Raw genomic sequence first — 20,470 nt, 5'->3', positions numbered from 1 at the left:
AGCAAACCGGGAGCAAATAGGAGAGGCTGGACTTTAAACCTGGTCTCCTGACTCCAAATACAGAGTATATTCTCCCTGCCTTGATGAAAGTGTGATTAGGGTCTGTAATACTGTCATTGCGAGTCAGTGGGGACTGCAGAGCGGGGTGGTCGGGTAGGTGGTTGGGTGGTAGGTTGTCGGTCACTGGAGAGATCCGGTGGGGATGGGGGGTGGTGGGGAGGGGCCGGCCACCATGCAGGCCAGGCCCGGAGGAGGCTGTCCAGCCCCTGCCAGTCTCACACGCTGTCCCCTCCGCCCCCACAGTGTGCCCGAGCGCGTGCGGGAAGCGGGCTTGCACGGACAGCAACGAGTGCTGTCACCCCGAGTGCCTGGGCAGCTGCAGCGCGCCGGACAACGACACGGCCTGCGTGGCCTGCAGGCATTACTACTACGCCGGCGTCTGCGTGCCCACCTGCCCGCCCAACACCTACCGCTTTGAGGGCTGGCGCTGCGTGGACCGCGACTTCTGCGCCAACATCCCCAGCGCCGAGAGCAGCGACTCCGAGGGGTTCGTGATCCATGACGGCGAGTGCATGCAGGAGTGCCCCTCGGGGTTCATCCGGAACGGGAGTCAGAGGTCAGTCCTGCAGTCCCCACTTTTCCACCCCCACCTCCATCCACCCCCCCCCCCCCACCCCCGGGGAGCAGGGAGGTTTGCGCTGCCCTTGTTCCATCTGGGCGGTGGGAACCCCCGGAGGTTAAGAGCGATGGGTCCACTTGAGAGGACAGGCGTAACTGACATTTTGTAGGAGATTCTAGGAGGAGTTGGACAATAATAGTAATAATAATGATAAATACAATAATAATAATAATAATAATAATAATATAATAATAATAATAATAATAATAATAATAATAATAATAATAAATGGCTTGCATTTGTTGTGGAAGTGTACTGCCTGGCCATTTGAAATTAAGTACCTGACTTGCTGGCCTAGGTACGGCATGGAGGTCACTCTCTCCCCTCTCTGCACTTGCCAGGCTACCATCCAGGCCATGCTGGGGTGTGGGGGAGACCTGGGAGGGCTGTAGACTTAGGATGGCCCTGCCCCACTTCCTGCCACTCGGCACAGGCCCAGTGAAGTCTTTGGGAGCACAGGCGGAAAGCCAAGCCAAGCCAAGCCCTGACCAGCATCCCTGGGGCAGCCTGCAGGCCCAAAAGTCCGATAACACAAGCTCCATCCTGTGCCCATGCTAGCAGCACCAGACTAACCGGCAGCTTATAAAGTAACCTGTTGTCCGTCAGCACCTGCTCCTCTCGCTCGCTGGCTTCCTCCACCGTCACCTTCCCTCGTTTTTGTCCGTCTCTCTCGTTTTCCTTCCTGAACGTGGGGACTTGGGAAGCAAAGAAGTTGTCCACAGCAGAGACCATCCCCCTCGTGCATGCCCACCGGGCTTCCGTAAATTTGTTGTTGGCTTATGTTTTTCAAAAAGCAATAATAGCATTGTTGTAAAATAGGGAACTATAGCCCTGGAATCAAAAGAAGACTAGGGATATGGGGTTGTTCTTCCCTCCTGTTAGAGCAGAGGACTTTTAGGGAAGAATAGTTCAGTTGCGGTGGGCCAAATGCTTCTTTCATGATTAGCTTAGCACCAGGAGACCCTTATGTGCCTGGGTTCTGTAGCAATCTTCTGCAAGTAAAAAATACTATTAGAAAAGTAAACACTAATTTTGAATGTGCAACTCACCTGCTTTTTGCTGCAGTCTATTTCTGGTAACTGCACCAAGCAGTTTTAGTTATTTATTTTGAGAGAGAGAGAGCACCCATGCACAAGCTGGTGGGGGTGGGGGTGGTTGGGGGCGCGGGCCAAGAGAGCAAGAATCCCAGAAGGCTCCGCGCTATCACTGCAGAACCAGACACGGGGCTCGAACCCATGAACCGTGAGCTCAGGATGGGAGCCTAAACGAAGAGTTGAACACTTAACCCGCTGAGCCACCCAGGCACCCCTCAAGCAAGTCTTTCAAAAGGGGATTGTGTATTCCAGTGTAATATTTGGAGATGTGGCTTATACCCTAGGCTTAATTTCAAAACAAAGCTAGAACTGACATTATTTCATAATATTAGACATAGAACAGCTTTTCACCTGTTGTAATGGCTTTAACTAAAAGATAGTGTGCCAGGGACTCACAATGAGCTCTAAAGTATACACTTTCCACCCAGAATTAAGTCTACCACATTTTAGTCCCCTTTTATTGGCAGACTTAGAACTTAGGAGGGCTTTCCCAGTGCCCTAGGCAATGCCTGGAACCCACATGAGGCGCAGCTATGCTTCCTCCGTGGGAGTGGGAATGGAGATAGGGCAGCTGGTGCAAGAACTGGGGGTGCTACCATCTTTGTCCTCGGGGTACCCCGTCCTGCAATGTAGTGCGCCAGAAGGAAGGGAGTGCTAAGCATTTCAACAGTGTTGTTTCTCCCACTGCAGTGCGTTTTCAAAGAATCGAGCTGTTATTTTCCCTACCAGCCCTTATAGTCTGTTCAGAGCTACAGATATACCTCTTCTATTTTAAGATAAAACACCGTCAAGAAAGAATAAATACCCCTCTCAGCCTTTAAGGCCTATTTGACACTGAGTTTAAAATATTTATTAATGCTGTTTATACCCTCTCCGTACCAGAATGGATTCAAGGAAGCTTAATCTATAAACATGTAATCAGAGCACTTCCTTGGAAAAACATTTTTAAAGTGCTAGATGATTCCTAGACAGTTTAGCAAAGGTGTTTGGTTCAGAAATTGCTATTTGAATAAAACGTCAGGGAAAACTAAACATACACTTAACACACGACCCTAGAAGTTATACTACTGGACATTCATCCCAGAGAAATGAAAACATACGTCCACAGAACAACAGGTGCACAGTTGTTCATAGCAGTTTCATTTGTAATAGCCAAAGACTGAAAACAACTTAGATGTTCCACAGTAGGCAAATGGTTAAGCACGCTGTGTTACATGCATACCATGGAGGAATAATTCAGCAATATAAGGGAGCAGAGTGTTGAAATACACAACAACTCGGATAGATCTCAAGGACGTTATGCTGTGTGTCAAAAGGTCTCATACTATGCCAGAGACTCATATGCCAGTCTCAAAAGGTCACATACTGTGTAACTCCATTTATATAGCAGTCTCAAAAATGACAAAATTCCCGTGATGGAAGACAGATCGGTGGTCACCAGGAAGGAGTTAGGGAAATGAGGACAGGGTGGCTGTATGGGAGAGCTTCGTGAGGTACGTCTGTAACTTGACTGCATGAAGATCACACAAGAGATAAGATGACACACACAGAATTATAGGTACATTGTAGCAGTGTTAATTACCTGGTTTTGCTATTGCATTATTATTATAGAAGATGTAACCTTTAGATGATGAAACTAGGTGAGGGGTCCAGGAGACCTTTCTGTACTCTATAACTTTCTGTGAATCTGTAATTATTTCAAGGAAAAAAAAAAGGTTTTTGAAAGGGAGGGTGGGTGTATTATGTGGTGTGTAGGTGAGTTAGAAGTAATAAACGACCAACAAAAAGTGCTGAAGGGAAGCTACTACCCACGGTAGAAGTAAGAATGTTGTGTGTGATGTTACAGGAGAGAGAAATCTGCCTTTCTGGGCTTGGCCCAGCTCCTTGGGAAACGTTGCCTGGCATTCTCCTGACATGAAATGGGAAAAGAACAGGGAAATTTTGTTTACCTATGAGCTTATAAACAAAACAAACTCCTGCACCATTGCCTTAGATATGCAGGAAAGTTCCATTAAAAAAAAAAAAAAAAAAGACTTTCATGAGAAGAGAGTTACAACTGCTTTCTTGAATGTTTTTTACTTACCTTCATGAAGTTGAAAAGACCATTCAAGAACAACACTGGAAATACACCTGGCTCATCAGTTCACCATTCTGTTTATTACACACATGTTCCATAAGGTTGTACCTTTTATTTTGTTTGGAAATCAACCCACTTTGATCCCCGGTCTGTGGTTCAGCAACCTGATGAGCATTTTGTCCGCTGTTTCTTAAACAACCGTAGGTGATCAGGAGAAGTGCCAGTCTCACTCACTGATCCCTGAATCTTGGTGGTTAGCAGGATGTTTGGGATAGCGTTTGAAACAGGAGTTCATTACAAAGTAGTGCAAGTTCCTCGCTTTCATCGCGTGTACAGTGGAGAAAACCACCCAGATCCATTTATAAGTTGCTGCAAAACACCATCCAGACATAATTTCATTTGTGCTTTAGCAAGAAAATGATGGATCTGTGCTATTCCACATGCCTTTGGGAATCCCTCACTGGGTTTGGTTGGGAGGCGGGCCTCGAGAGTTAGTATCCCCTTTGTGGCGGAGACACCGCTGGCCCTGTGCTCTCCCTGTGCAGTCTCCCAGGCTGTGCCAGGGAAGGCCACAACATCAGAGAGCGGCCCCATTTTCCACAGGAGCCACCAGCGAATGTGTCCTTTCTTCCAGGCTGTTTTCTCCCACATGGAACCAGCTGGCTCCCCAGCCGATAGGATGCCTCAAGGGTGCACCACATATTTTGTCTGGAAACAAGAGGCACGCTTTTCCTTTGTAGGCACTTTCTCCTTTTGGTTGCAACTTGAGTGGCTTATCCTGGGTGGCTTAGGGATGAGATGTGGCGTGCTCACTTACGTGCTTCAGAACCGTTGCATTTTGTAACATGTGCCGCAAAAACAACCAGAATAAAAGCGTACCTTCATGATTTTTTTTTTTTTAATGCACGGAGCCTGACTCAGTTCTCTTGGTTGATTCTTTATCTTCAACAGCATGTACTGCATCCCTTGTGAAGGTCCTTGCCCCAAGGTCTGCGAGGAGGAGAAGAAAACAAAGACCATTGATTCTGTTACCTCTGCTCAAATGCTCCAAGGATGCACCATCTTCAAGGGCAATCTGCTCATTAATATCCGCCGAGGCAGTAAGTATTCCATCCCCCCGGAAGAGATGGCTGGATCCCTTGGTTTCCTTTTGTTGCTGTCTTTCCTTCCCATCCGTGCCTCACAACTGCAGTACGGGCCTAGAAAAACAACATGGTGTATAAGCCTCGTGCCCAACACCTGTTTTTTGAGTTTCCCTTCAAGATAAAAAAACAGATTGAAAGGCAGTCTGTTTTTTAGTCGTGGGCTCAGTGTCGATTCGCGCTGTGGGTCGCCACTCGTCTTTCTGTTAGTCCCATCGCCCCTGCAGGAGATGCAGGTCCCAACACACACAAGCCCCAGAAGAGGCTGGTAGACCAAAGGTATGACCCTGCAGCCTGCAGCTGGAGCGAGATCACGTGGCTCCAAGTCCAAAGAGTTTTGGTTACTTGAATGTATTGAGGAGACTGAGCAAAGAGAAGAGTTTAATGATACCACTTTGAAATTTTATTGAGTCCAAAGAGTGGTTAATCTCCTAATTTACTTTGGAGAGCCGGAAAAAAAAAAATACAAGTGCATGTCATCAAAGCTTCAGTCTTCACCCCTGTAAGATTGCCATCATTTGGAGTAGATGGCATTCCTGGTAATTGCATGTGTGCAGAAGCATTACTCATGGACTTATTCTGTGATATTTTCGTTTCTGATCTTCAGCTGACAACAGCTTCTAGCCTTAAATTCTCCATCACTGGGACCACTCAGTCAAGGTACTGATGATCGTTGCCTACACTAGAATAAAAGTAGTAAGAACACCTCGAGGTTCCCTAAATCCTTTTGGGGAGAAATCTTTACAGATGGAGAAAAAAAAAAAAAGACTGATTTATTTATTCTGTGAATTTACTTGTCCTTAATACTCTGTGTTCAGTGAGTGAGCGGAGCTCTTATAGTTTCAAGATGGCAGAGACATGTTTATGCTCAGTCCATTTGGAGTTTTTGAAACCCCTGATTTTTCATAACACTTTTGACACAACCACCACAGAGATAGCTTGGCATCTCTGGCTAGAATTTTCTTACCCTTAAGGTGCTTCTAAAGCTTTATTCCTTTGGCTCTTACTAGATTTCTTAATTTTTGAAAAGATGTCCTTATCCCTAGAACATATCCTTTAAGTACCAAACCTTCTTCTTCTTTTTTTTTTTTTAAATGTTCATATCAGGCATGCATCCCGCCCCACATTTAAAATTCAGGATCTTTTCCTTGAAATATCAACTGCAGGCAACTTCCTGTGTTTATAACAAGATTCCAGGAAATACACCATTGATACATTATGTTGTTTTCACATAGGTAGTAGTAGCAGCTCTTTCTCCAACTATTCTCTCGTTATGAAAAATCTTACATGTCGTTATAAAAACCCTCAGAAAAAAATTATGTGTGTGTTATAAAAAACCCTCAGAAAAAAAATCATGTGTGCGTTATAAACACACTCAGAAAAAAATCATACGTGTGCATTATAAAAAACACTTAAAAATCATGTGTGCGTTATAAAAACGCTCAGAAAAAAATCATATGTGTGCATTATAAAAAACATTTAGAGAAAAATCATATGTGTGCATTATAAAAACAGAAGCACAGAAACGAATTTTTAAACATCACCAGCAGATAACCATCATTAACATTTTGGTGTGTTTTCTTCCAATCTTAGTAAGATGGACCCTTTAAATATAGATCCCTGTATCTTAGGAACTAGAAATGCAGCAAAGGCAGTTCCTAATGAGACCGAGAAAACGTTGTTTATTTAGTCATGCCCTTGTACTGTGGAGGCAGCACTGTCTGTTGACAGAGCGTATTAAAAGACATTCCCCAGATTTGTCAGCCTTCGCTAATTGGCAGTCTGGTATTTATGATTTTACATTCTGTTAATCAGCCCGGGAGCTATGGTACCCAGCCTTCTAGAGAGTCTCCTTCCCCTGACTCTTGTGGGGCCCTGTCCCAGGAGAGGTTGTTCAAAGTCAAGCCCAGGGAAGTACGTTTTTGACAGGGATGGCAAGTTCCTGCACCAGCGGCCTGAGCCTCTCAGTGGCACCACGACCTGCCACGGAATCGTTCTCCAAACACGTTTGTGGGAAGCCGAGTGTGGCATCCTCATGCTTCGCGAACGCTCGCTAACGCGGCCCCCCTCTTCGTGCAGATAACATTGCCTCGGAGCTGGAGAACTTCATGGGACTCATCGAGGTGGTGACAGGCTACGTGAAGATCCGCCATTCCCACGCCTTGGTCTCCTTGTCCTTCCTCAAAAACCTTCGCCAGATCTTAGGAGAGGAGCAGCTGGAGGGGTAAGTGCTCCGAATGTCATGAGCCGACATCCTCCTTTTACAAAAGAAGCAGCGTGCTTTTAAGACTCTGCGTTACTAAGGTGAGGGCCCTTTCTTGTTAGGAGGAAGCGAAGGTATTGCGGGTCCGACGCTACCTGCGTGATGGCCCATGTCCTCAGGTGGGGTCTCACAGACGCTTGACTCCATCCGTGGGATGTTGCTGTTTTGGAAAAAGTGTGTTGTGACCCGTCAATCATGGGCTGCGTGTCTACAAGACAGGGGTACTGATGGGGACCCTCTGTGCCAAAAGCAATAGAAATAGGTCTAAGGTGCTTAATCATCATTTGCATGACTCTTATCTACCTCAGGATGCTACACACTGTGGAAAACCATTCTGTCTTTTAAAATACAGTTGACCCTTGGTTTGAACAATGTGGTTTGAATCACACGGGTCCCCTTATACACAGTTTTGTTTGGATAAATACAGTGCAGTACTGTAAATGTTATTTTCCTTATAATTTTTTAACTAACATCTTCCCCAGCTGACTCTGGTGTAGGGGCACAGTATATAACACATATAATATATGAAATATGTGTTAATCAATTGTTGATAGGACGACTTCTGGTCAACAGTAGACTGTTAGTAGATAAGTGTGGGGAATGTCAAAAATTACGTGTGCGTTGGTGGCTATGCAGAGTGCAGCACCCTAACCCCCACGTTGTTCACGGGTAAACTATATATGGGAATGTAAGCGATCTGGAGGAGTCTTGATAGTTCATTTTGTTACACAGAAATCATGAGTCACAAAATTGTTTTATCAATTAGTCTACAGGATTTATACTACTGGTAGAATTTTTTGCCTTCTGCAGAAGTATGCTTTGTGATCGGGGCTTTTAAACTAGCTGGAGGCTTTTCACTACCAGGTAAACAAGAGTTGATGTTTCTTGCTACGGTTTCTTTCTAGAAGTTAGCCTGCGTGTACCTCTGCATACATACCTTTCTCTTCATACTCCCTTTCAATACAACTCTTGCCTGGCTTTAAGCTTTGCAATAAAAGGAGACATTCATTAAAGAGCGAATTCCTTCTAAAGAGAATTTGGGGAAATCATTTAGGAAAGAAAGAGGTGGGAAGGTCATGGGAAAGGTTGTCCTTGCTGATTTATCTGCCCCGACTGGATAGAGTTACCCCATAAGGGTTTCTTTATAGCCTCCCTGCTTTTCTCAGACTAACTCTTGGTCAGTCTTAAATTCTTAAAATTCCATCATCTGATACAGCTAAAGAGAGAGGGCAGCCCTTCATTCCATCCTGGAAAAGCACACTGTCCTCCCCACTGGGAACACTGATTCTCGAGGAAAAAAAAAACTTTCTTTCTCCCCACAAATCCAAGAAGGCTGCCACTGTGCCCCACAGTGTCCCAAGTCACTTGTACATCAAGCTGGGGCTCTGCCATTTTGGGGTGCTGGCTACTTTTTGTTACATGAAATCTTAGAGTGAAGTTTAGCACAGCTCTTTTTCTCTCCAGGTTTGTGTTTCTGGGATCCCTCGTGTTGGTAAGCACTTTTCCTTTGGCAGGCCGGTATCAGCAACTTTTCCTGCTGCTTAAAGATACACGTTCCCCCCCTCCCCCAGGCTGAACAAGTGATATACATAGAGATGAAAGCTAGGAGGAGAGTGTAATTTTTATTAGGAATGGTTATACGAGGGGATTACCTTTCAGTCGCGTGGCCACTGAAAAGTATGATGCCCTTAAAGCTGAGATACTTAGCTGAGAACTAAGACTGATTTTTATTTGTAGGGATGTAGATAACACATTTCTGACTACCTGAAGTTTGTATAGAACCTGAAGTCCCGGTGGGGGCTCTTTAAAGGATGCCTGTCATTGCTCAGGTGTTTGGGACTCCTCCAGGCTCCAGGATGCTTCAGGCCCCCGCCTGCTATTAACGTTTTCGATGACAAGGGAAGGCAGATGGGGCTGTGGGTTTTCACACCCCGCTGCTGATCAGTGGCCCTTGTAGGCTCCGAGGATGCTGGGCTTCCAGCCTTTAATTCCTATGTGCTGCTTCTTGGAGTCTGTCTGTCTGTCTCTTCCTCTCTCTCTCTCTCTCTCTCTCTCTCTAGAGAGACTACTACTTTAGAGAGAGAGAGAGAGAAACCATGAGCAGGGAGGAAGAGAGAGAGAATCTTAAGCAGACTCCTTGCTCAGCTCAGAGCCTGAGGCAGGGCTCGATCCCACAACCCCGAGACCCTGAACCAAAAATGAACAGTTGGGTGCTTAACTGACATAGCCACCCGGGCGCTCCTTGGGGGTTCTCTCTTTAGCTGGGGTGCTTGAGACTCTTGCCTGTCTTGGTGGGAGTTGCGTTCTCTCATGGGCCTTCCCCACCCATGACCAAAAAAGGTTTCGGTCATCGTCACTTGTGATGAACGCCCCTACAGCTCTTTGCACCAGGTGTGCCCACCAGCAACAACTCAATTCTTTGTTTTGCATCCTGAAACTTAGGAAGAGCATTCGTTCCAGCCCTTCACCAGCTCTCCCCACGCCTGCAAGGAGGGAAGGGTCAGAGAGAGGCAGAGAAGAAAGGAATATGATAAAAATAAATACCAACAACAGTGCAGAAGCAGAACTTGCAAGGTGCTCCCAGGGAAGGGAAAGGAATGTGCCACGGGCATGAGAAAGAGGCAGATAATCTGATTACAAAGATCCCAGGGTGGCATTTGACATGGGCCTCAAAGTGTTTCCAGAAACACTCAGAAAGCAGAAGGTGAAGAGGGCAGTTCAGGATAGGGCAGCAACCGCAAAGGCGGCGAGTTGGGGCATCCTGGGACCTGTTTGGCAAATAATGCTGGAGAGGTAGGTGGTATTAGAATTACGTAAGGTGTTATGCACCCAGGCGTGGAGGTTATAATTTAGGTAAGCGATGGAATGTATCCTTTCGAGCCCGAGGAGAGTTAGCAGAGCGGCCTGGACATTTCGTTTCTGTGCGCCTTTGGTTTAAGCCAAGGTAATTTTTATCCCAGTGCTTTCCAAACTTTGCGACACGTTAGAATCCTCTTGGGTGGGGACAGGTAAAAGAAAAATCCCAGTAGCCCAAGTGGCACTCCCAGTGTGGTCAGGATGTTTGGGGGTGGGACCCAGGCGCCAATGATTTTCTTAAGAATCCGAGGTGATTTCACTGTGTAGCCACAATTGGATACCATTGCTGTGTCCTGTCATTTCTTCTCCTCAACGTGTGCCTCCTCAAAGCACTTTGCCTCTTTTCCTAAATATTTTCTTGTCACACTACTGCCTTAAAGGACATGTTTCTTGAACTTCTGTAGCTGACAAGAACACTAATAAGTGCCACCATTTGGCTCAATGGAAGTTTCATAGCATTTTGTTTGGATGGAGAGCAGACAAGTCCATAGCACAGGGATCCTTCTATCTGAAGACCTTGGCTTTCCAGACTGGAACTGAGATCTACCTCTGAGTCCCTTGCACAACCCAGACCACGGAGTCAAGCGCAGAACATGAAGCTCAAGCATTTTACCTGGAGTGGAGCTCGAGTCTGTATTCCAAGCGAGCCGATTTTGTAATCTGATTTCCAGGCCGGCGAAAGATGTGGGCAGAATCACATCTGAACAGGCAGCAAGGTACTTGGCGGCTGGAAGAACAGGGCCCGACAGCATGAGGCAGTCATCAGTCTGTCCGCAAGCACTCAGACCTCCAGGTTTCCTCGAGGACGTGACTCAGGCTGCGTACTGTGATGTGTTTCTAGACTAATAGCCTTAGACATTGAGAAATCAAGGTTTTTCTGCTACTTAAGAAGGAAATGGGTCTTGTAATACACACGTGTAAGATTTATATAAAATGACTAATTTTTAAGCCCTGGAATAGAAAACAGAATATTTCTGCTATCTTGACAGTTCCTTCATTTGGACACCCTTATTTTTTTATGGCATCTTTTTTATGGCATCAGACAAATGAGGAGTTAGAATTTCAGATTCTTTGGTGCCCAAGGATTGTTGCTCCAAAAAGCATAAAAGCAGATGCAGGTAGCAGGGGATATAAGAATTGAAAACCTTGGGTGCCTTTAGGCATCTCTGTGCTCACTATCCTACCACTTGACTTTGCAAAACTTGGCGCTTCATCCTGCCTTCCTGCAACTCTCAGATTAGGCTGCAACAGGGCTGTGGGGACTTTTAAAAATAAAGACTCAACCATATGACTCAGCAATTCCAGGCTCTACCCAGTATCTTCCCAAGAGAAATGAAAACGTGCCCACACAAGACCTGAATGTGAATGTTCCTAACAGGATTATTCATGATGGCCCACCCCCCACCTCAAAACAAAAACAAAAACAAAAACAAAAAAACACTGGAAACAGTCCACATGTCCATCAACAGATGAATGGATAAACTGTGGCACAATGGAATACTATTCAACAATAATATAACAACATGGGTAACCCTCAGAAACATTGAGCTAAGTGGGAAAAAAGCCAGACACAAAAGGCTGCACATTACGTGATTCCATTAGTTTCTACAAAAAACAAAACTGTGGAGACGGCAAGCAGATTGGTGAAGCCTGGGGGTAGGGGCAGAGACTGACCAGCGTTGGCAGGGAGGGAACTTTGACATCGTGGAAATATTCCGAAACTGCATTGTGGTGATGGTTGGACAGCTGTATAAATTTATGAAGCTCATGGCTCTGTACACTTATGATGGGTACAGTTTTTGGTAGGTAAATTCTACCTCAGTAAAGCTATTTAGAAAAAAAAGGGGAAACATGTTCTGAGTTTCTGTCTGGTGCCTAGTGGCACTTGAATATAAATGCCCGCCCTTGCTGAGCCCCCGAGGTTGGTGCAGAGATCGGATTTGGGGGAGATTGGACGTGGTGTAAAGCCGCATCTGTGAAAAGGCCAAATCCTGTATCTGTTGCAGATTGCTAGGATGCTGGAGACAGTCCTCGTGTGCTGGATTCTGATGCCCCCTAGAGACAGCCGGAAAGAGTCTATGGTTTCTCCGAGAAATGAAAGGGAACGATCAGCTGTGTATTTGCAGATTTTTTTTTTTTTTTCAATTTGTCAGTAAGGGCTGAAAGGCAGGAATATCCCTTCCACCCCCGTAGTTTGAACTCTTAGCCCTCAATCCCCTTTTTCCCAGCCTGGGAGAAGCCAAATAAGACACTGCCTAGAGTTGTTGCTTAGTGAGTGGTGGAGATGATGCTCAGACCCTGATGTTTGGATTCTCCAATGCAGTGCTCCAAACACTGGCCCTGGAGCTGTGCACCATGCAGATTCCCAGCCCTTTCGCTTTCCTTTGCTTCCACATCCTTCCTGCCCTTCATCAGAGCAGGTGGGGAGGTGGTCGTTATTGGTTACTCAAGGAAGACAGCCCCAAGACTGGAGCCATGAATAAAACACCTGAGTGTCTAGTATATACTAGGTATTTAGAGTATATCAATACAGTTAGGGGCGCCTGGGTGGCTCGGTTGAGTGTCCGACTTCGGCTCAGGTCATGATCTCACAGTCCGTGGGTTCGAGCCCCACGTTGGGCTCTGTGCTGACAGGTTGGAGCCTGGAGCCTGCTTCAGATTCCGTGCCTCCCTCTCTCTCTGCCCCTCCCCTGCTTGTTCTCTCTCTCTCTCTCTCTCTCTCTCTCAAAAATAAACATTACAGGGGCGCCTGGGTGGCTCAGTTGGTTGGGTGACCGACTTCGGCTCAGGTCACGATCTCACATTCCTTGAGTTCGAGCCCCGCGTCAGGCTCTGGGCTGATGGCTCACAGCCTGGAGCCTGCTTCCGGTTCTGTGTCTCCCTCTCTCTCTGCCCCTCCCCCGTTCATGCTCTGTCTCTCTCTGTCTCAAAATAAATAAACGTTAAAAAAAAATAAAATTAAATTAAAAAAAAAAACATTACAAAAGAATATAAATCAATACAGATAATATACAGGTATCCTCAAGGAAATGATGGATTGCTTGCAGCCCACCAGAATTGGTCTACATTTTGTCTGATGGGGCCCACCCAAGTACAGAAACAAACATCTTTTGCCACACAAGGAGGGCTGGGAGTCAGGATATCAATACCTATAAAACCCGGGCATCTGTGTGAGCTACAGAAAAATAAACAACTTAATTTTTTTATATATATTCTATGAATGTAAAGGCAGTAAGCTTAGAAACAATTAGGAAATCACATTGATTAATTGACGTATATAGCCATTTCCTTTAGGAAACAATGAAAATCTGTGAGTGTGTGTGTGCCTGTGTGTGTAAATGTGCAGGCAAGTCTCTCTGCCTTTTACCGTCTCTTAATTTTCACCTAATCATGGGAGGGAAGTTTGGGGCGGAGCCAGGCCCCAACCTGGGGTTGGAGAAACAAGAACACTATTGACAGGCAGCTCCTGATGGCTTGGTTATTATTTTGACGAGGGTTTTATTTTTGCTTCTTCTGTTGCTCACACAGGCTCCATAACGCCTGGGTTTTATTGATACTGGTATCCTGGCCCCAGGCCTTCTCAGTGTTGTAAAAAATGTTTGTGTTTACTGTAAAAAGATAATCTTGCTTTTCAAAGTGATTAATCACATACACAGAATTTCAGTGTGCCTGCCACTCATTTGTCAAGTTCCTGATTTATAATTCATGCTTCCTCCATGGGGAGAAGCATGTTTTGTTCAGAAGGTATTTTCCGTGTAGTTCTGTTCCCTGCCAGTAAAATCCATTTACTAAAAGGAAGCCTCACCCCGAGTTGAGACAGGAGCTTGACCTGGTTAATTGGCCTGCACTCCCGGCCTAGAGGTTTCTGCACCAACCAGATCTTGTCCCCTGGGACCAAGACAGGAACCTGGGAGCAGCCAGACCCTTTGGGGTTTGGTGTCGGCACTGCAGAGTGTCCTTCAGAGCAGGAAGTAACCGTGGGCAAGAATGGGAGAATAGGAGGCATCTGTTTCCACCTGCAAACCCCTCCGTCAGTTGTATGCATGCATCATCCTGCTTTCTGCAGCCTGGCAGTGCGGGGGGGGGGGGGGGGGGGGGAGGAGAGTGGCCACTGGCCCAAGGGGATGGCCCATCTCACCTTGCCACATCCCAGCACTCCCCAGTTGTACACATGGCCTTGCGTTGCGTATGCTGAGTCTCGATTCATTTGGACAACATGTCATGTTCCTTTTTCAGTGGATATACGTTTTAGGGAGTGAGCTCTTCCCGAAAGGAAAGTATTACTGCCTCGCAAGTTTTGGCCACCTGGTTTGGTGGCCATGAATGTGTCAGGGGACCTCAGGGTGGGTTAGTGAGGAGCCTGGCTTGGTTTGAGAGGTGCTGCCTTTGGACTTACTTGGCCCACTGGACCCTGTGTGGGCAGGACTCCCACCACCACCACCCCTGCACGTGTGTGGACGGACAGCGCCCAGTGCTTGTCGGGGGGCTGGGCTCAGGCTGGTGGGGCAGATTCCAGCTCAGCGTTGTGACTTCTCCCGGGCATTAGGGTCTTGGACTCCTAAAACCAACAGGGAGCTCAGATGTTCATACCCCTTGTTGTCCTGACTATGTGTTCATACCCTCCTAGTCCTATGAGTGAACCAGACTGATGGCTACAGAAAGTTCTAAGTGAACTGCCCATGGCTACGTGGCTCATTCATGGCATTTGTAGTCCTGAACCCCTGTCTCCGAATTCCCTTGTGAATTCCCATGAGTGCATCACAAGTCTGCTTGGCAGCATTTTAACCATAAGTTTTACTTTCTTAATGAATGAGACTCAGGCTGGGGATTGACAAGGCAGGTGGAGGTCCTGGTCTGAGTATACATGAAGAACCTCACCAGGTGCAGAGAGGGGCCCATGGACACAGCCTCTAGGGAAGAAGAGGGCTTTACACTTCTGTCTGGCTCTCTTGGCCCTGGAAAGGGGGCTGGATCCTTTCTTCCCAGCAGTTTGTGTATTGGATCCTTAAGTGGATCTTAGAAATAGCTCAAAGTGCTGTACCAGTTCCGTTTTGTATAAAGTGCTCGAGTGAGCCCCGGATAGAGCCTGAGACTGGGGACCAGGAGGGGGAGAAGACAGGTTCGAGGCCTATGTGGAGCTGACCTTTCAGCCCAGAGGACTTGGATGGGCAGCAAGGTCCTGCCTGCTTGGTTTCCCCAGGGACCTGGAGAAAGGGGCGTTATTGCGTGGATCTTTCTCCAGACCCCTAAGCTGTAGCTATCTGCTCTCCCACCTCCCGGAGCATGGATTTCTCTCTGGGTAGCCAGAGCTGTTGCTGATTCCGCCGTCCTCCCATCTTCCCTTCCGTCGACAGGTGGAGCCGCTGCTTCTGTGTCCGCCCATAACTCACTTGGTCAGCTCTGGACCTCCAGCCCCTTGTCAGTGCCCAGCACCTGTTAGACCAGTGCTTCTGCCGGTGCGATCCCGGCACCTGAAGGTGTCAGCACCACTGAGGTGCAGGGTGCAGGTTAGCAATGCAGATTCTTGGCCCACATAGACCTACTAATGAGAAACTCTGGGAGTGGAGCCCAGCACTTGGAAAACAAGCCTTGTGCACACTAGCCTTGTGTTGGATACTGAGTCACTGTTGCCTGGATGATGTGGCCCAGAGGGACTGCCCTTAGCGGGGGTGGTTTCTCTTTCCCCACCTTCTCCAAGGCGGGTGGTGAGGCTTTTCAAGATGGGGTGAATCTGGAGGAGGGAGCAGGCCCAGGGCTGGTCCACCACTGAGTCTGGCTCCCTGTCCCCATTCTGCCTCCTGCCCCATCAGACACCGCTGATGGCACGGGTGGGATTTACCCCCAAGGATAATGGCAGACTTTCTACAGCAAATATGTAAGCTGTTCCGGTTGAGTAGCCGAGCGTGTCTGTTCTCCCGTGGACTGACTTCAAGTGCATTATACGTACTCTGCTCTGAGAGAAATACCCAAAGGCATTTCTGTGGAATGATTCCAGCAACACCCTCTGGTACGCGAGGCATCATTTTGTTGGTAATAGAGGTCCTAAAATTAATTCGTGTCTTCCCGATTCCAGTACGCTGTCCTGGAATCAGATGGTTGCTGTTGTGAACAGGAACTGTCCACGCTTCCCCACTATTAATGACTAAGTCTCTCACTGGCAAAGGCAGCGTGTTCCGGAGCCACGTGTGGAGGAGGGCCCGTGTGGCTCGGCCAGTGGGTGGGAGGGGACACTGGGCAAGGGCCGGAGAGCTCACGGTGGTTTCTGTGCTTCCAGGAACTACTCTTTCTATGTCCTCGACAACCAGAACCTGCAGCAGCTCTGGGACTGGGGCCACCGCAACCTGACCATCAAAGCTGGGAAGATGTACTTTGCTTTCAACCCCAAGTTGTGCGTCTCCGAAATTTACCGCATGGAGGAGGTGACCGGGACTAAGGGGCGCCAGAGCAAAGGGGACATCAATACGAGGAACAACGGAGAGCGAGCCTCCTGTGAGTGGCCCCTCCTCCTCCAGTCTAGAACAGCGGCTCCGTTTGTGGTCCCCTCCTCGCTTCACTTGGGGGTGGGGGGACACGAGGCCTCCGTAACTAGCACTTTGCTCACACGTGTGTATGTTCAGAGTCGGTAGCAGGGCAGATTCATGACACATTCATGTTCGTGCTTCTCCCTTAGCATCTAGATGAATGCACTACACATTTATAAATAGGTTCCTACACAGATTTTCCAGAAGTGCTTACAGAATGCAGAGTTAAATGTCCATGTATTTTATATATATATAATGTATGTATATTATATGTGTATATTATATATAATATATATATATATATATATTATATATATTAGAGAGAGAGAGAGAGAGAGAGAGAGAGAATCAATCCTAAGCAGGCTCCATGTTCAGTGCACAGCCCAACGTGGGGCTTTCCATCCCACGACCCTGCTATCATGACCTGACCTGAAATCAAGAGTTGGATGCTCAACTGACTAAGCCACCCAGGTGCTCCAATTTAAATGTCTTTTAATGCATAGGCATACGGTCAGATTATTTGTCACAGAGGAGCTAGTTCCCTCCAGGGAGTGAGCTCAGCTCCACTGCCCACAGCATAGGGGAAGCCTGAGGGCAGAGGGGGCTAAGCCCCAAGCCCAGTGCATAGCCCTGGGGTGTCTGTCTCTCACTTGGCCTTCTCCTCACTCACACCCCAACACGAGAAAGATGGAGAGAGTCTGTAGACTCCCTGAATTGACACTGCTTTCTTAAATTTAGAAGAGTGTAATTATAACCTTGCAACGGTTACATGACTTTTACCTTTAAGGTCCCGTATCTGAGCTGTAGCAGTACATCTCTCAGCTAACCCTGTATGTAAAGCGGCTTTTGAAAATGTGGTTCTGTTCAGGTGGATAGAGTTCTAAAAGTAAATTGTCTCTCTGTCCTCGGCCTTTAATAAGGGAAGGGTCTTAGGAAAAAAAAGAGAGTGATTTATAGGATCAAAGATGTGCACACGCACGTGCACACACGGCACACGCAGGTTGGAGAAACTATTAGCATTTGATTAGTTTTGCTGGCATCTGCATTTACCCGGTAGATACTCAAACTGCCCAGGAAGGGTTTTTGGAGGGAAGAAGCCTGATGCAAGGCGGGATGGCGTGTTTGCAACCACCAGCTCCTTGTCCTTGACATGCCCACACAGCCCCTGCTGGACTCCCTGTTCTCCTCCAACTCAGCCGGTCTGCCCTATCAGATTGTGACTACGGTAGCCGTTTCTTTCCCATTGAAAACAAAATCATGTTTTCTCTTTAAATAACCCTCGAGCGGGAACTGGAGTGTTTTTCTAATCTCACATCAGCACATTTTGCCCCCCAACTTTTTAGTATTAACTGCCTTCAGCCTGCGCTTCACCTACTGAGTACGTCAGGATTCAGGCAAATAGAGGCAGAAAAGGACAGTCTGTAGGAGGGCTCCAAGTCTCCCTGAGGAGAGGCGGTTAGCAGCTCTTCCCCGGTCCTCGTGGTCCTTTGAATCTGGCCAGAGGAACAAGACAGAGACTCAGAGCTGGGTCCCTGCCATACCTCCCCAGCCACGTCCCACGGAGCACAGGGGGCTTTGCCAGGTGACACTGTTCTTGTCAGTGCTTACTTCATTCCCGGTGGTATGTCAGCCCCAGCTGGAGCCTCCGGGAAGCTTCCGTGTCCTTCCAGGCCGATACCACGTTTAGACTGAAAGTGCCCCACTGTGGCACACCTGGTCCGTTAGCCCGTCTCTGCTGGTTGAGCAGGAGCAGGCGGAGACTCCTAACACTACAGAGCAGGTGCCCTCCTATCGCAGAAGATTCAACCCAGCTTACGGGGCTCACCTTCCCCGGCCCCCTTGGCAGCCGCGTCTTAGGGCTCAACAGAAAGGGCAGGTGCCTGGCTGTGTCAAGCAGCCCTTCCCTGTCGGCCTCGGACTCGCAGGGCAGGGCCAACGCAGCCAAGTGTGCTAAAACAAAGGACCAGGCTGGTCGCAGCTCCATGTGGGAACAAGTCTGGGTCCTTAGTAGAAATAAGAGAGCCACTGAGAAGTCCAGAAAGGGGCTTATTAGCATGCACAGCCAGCCTTGGAGAAGAGGAAAACGGTGCAGGGCAGGTGGCTTGTCAGACACTCGGAGGGAAAGGACGTCCGTCCCTGTCACTCACAGATGTACCTTTCGCCCCAGGTGAAAGTGACGTCCTGCACTTCACCTCTACGACCACGTGGAAGAACCGCATCATCATAACCTGGCACCGGTACCGGCCCCCTGACTACAGGGACCTCATCAGCTTCACCGTCTACTACAAGGAGGCGTGAGTTTCTTCGTGGGCAGGGCTGTGGGTGGGGAAGCCCGTGCTCCACCCTCCCCACCCTCCCTGGCTGTCACGTGACATCCATCACCGCGGCGACAGCCACAACACTACGGTGTCGGCTTGGGGCCTTTCGTTCTCCAGTGGGTAGTTAGAGGGGTTGGCATAAAATAACTCCAAAGAGCAAAGTTTGTTTTTTAGAGGATTAGGCTAGTCCAGACATCCATTAACTGGGGTAGAGGATGTGCCCGCCAAGCCATACCCCAGGAGCACCTGCACCGTGCAGGGTGCTCAGCTTCCCTGGAGGGGACCCCCAGACCGATCTGTCCGCTTATTCCTGTCCCTCTACCCACGGGCCCTTCCCAAGGCACCGTCCTCTGCTCTAGGTCATGAGCCCTCCGAACTAGGGATGGAAAAGGGAGAGAGACTGACCTCCATGTTTTGAACCTCTCACGATTTCTCCCAGCATCTGTGGAGGCTTTGTGCCTTCAGGGGACACCTGCCGCAGCAGCCACGATGTCCTCCTCCAGACGGAAGCTCTTGTTGGGTCTCCCTCTTCCTTCCTTTGCCTCTTGTCCAAGTGCTTCCCCAGCCTGCTTAGTCACCCTCCTTACCCGGCTCCCACTGTGATGTCGTAGGTCTCTTTCCCCAGTGATTGGCTTCCCCGGGGCTGGAACCAGAGCCACTAATGGCAGTATCTGGCCCCCTTTCCCCTGCCGGAGCCAGAGTCCTAGGGAGGGTCATAGCAGTGGAGAAAGCAGGTCTCGGGATTATTACGCATTCAGCATATTTACACGTGGGAGTCACTCATGGCCTTCCATTGTGACCACACAGAGGGGTATGTGAGTAAGGTACTTAAGCCGTCCCAACTGTTTGTGAACAAATTTGATTTCCGAAGCCGTATTTTAGACGCGGTTTTTCTGTAGCAAAAGTCCTTTTTCTCCAAAAGTTATTTTTCATCAGTAGCTGATGTTTGCATTAAATGATTACACTTGTTTTTTTTTAATGGTGAAAAGTGCCACAATTGGAAGAGAGAAAAATAGCATTTGCATATATTCTTTTTTTTTAATTTTTTAACATTTTTATTTTTTTTTTAATTTTTTTTTTAATGTTTATTTATTTTTGAGACAAAGACAGAGCATGAGCAGGGGAGGGGCAGAGAGAGAGGGAGGCACAGAAGCTGAAGCAGGCTCCAGGCTCTGAGCTGTCAGCACAGAGCCCGATGCAGGGCTCAAACTCACGAACTGTGAGATCATGACCTGAGCCGAAGTCGGACGCTTAACCGACTGAGCCACCCAGGTGCCCCTAACATTTTTATTTTTGAGAGACAGAGAGAGAAGGGTGTGAGCAGGGGAGGGGCAAGGAAAGAGGGAGGCACCGAATCTGAAACAAGCTCCAGACTCTGAGCTATCAGCACAGAGCCCGATTCGGGGCTCGAACTCATGGACGTGAGATTATGACCTGAGCCGAAGTTGGATGCTTAACCAACTGAACCACCCAGGTGCCCCTGTATTCTTTTTTTTTTTCAATGTTTATTTATTTTTGAG

The 20,470-nt window shown here is 47.8% G+C and overlaps 1 protein-coding gene and 1 long non-coding RNA gene across 3 annotated transcripts in view; one reads left to right on the top strand and one right to left on the bottom strand.

Annotated features, from left to right (window-relative positions):
• IGF1R (insulin like growth factor 1 receptor) overlaps positions 1 to 20,470 on the top strand; it is a 307,717-nt gene that overhangs the window by 233,266 nt on the left and 53,981 nt on the right. For both annotated transcript variants that reach the window (XM_078448958.2, XM_078448959.2), the window contains exons 3-7: positions 304 to 616; positions 4,802 to 4,950; positions 7,072 to 7,216; positions 16,386 to 16,600; positions 18,800 to 18,926. In XM_078448958.2, the coding sequence (XP_078305084.1) occupies positions 304 to 616; positions 4,802 to 4,950; positions 7,072 to 7,216; positions 16,386 to 16,600; positions 18,800 to 18,926 (949 nt within the window). The remainder of the gene's footprint in view (positions 1 to 303; positions 617 to 4,801; positions 4,951 to 7,071; positions 7,217 to 16,385; positions 16,601 to 18,799; positions 18,927 to 20,470) is intronic.
• On the bottom strand, positions 3,912 to 19,660 carry LOC132668763 (uncharacterized). The gene is made up of 2 exons (XR_009605781.3): positions 19,356 to 19,660; positions 3,912 to 4,840 (listed from the first exon to the last, which is right to left on the bottom strand). It is a non-coding gene; the product is annotated as an uncharacterized LOC132668763 (long non-coding RNA).

Source organism: Panthera onca, chromosome B3, assembly GCF_046562875.1.
Source record: "Panthera onca isolate mPanOnc1 chromosome B3, mPanOnc1 haplotype 2, whole genome shotgun sequence".
Taxonomy (NCBI): Eukaryota; Metazoa; Chordata; class Mammalia; order Carnivora; family Felidae; genus Panthera; species Panthera onca.
Note: the sequence above shows the minus strand (reverse complement) of the source record. Positions and strands in the feature narration are given on the sequence as shown.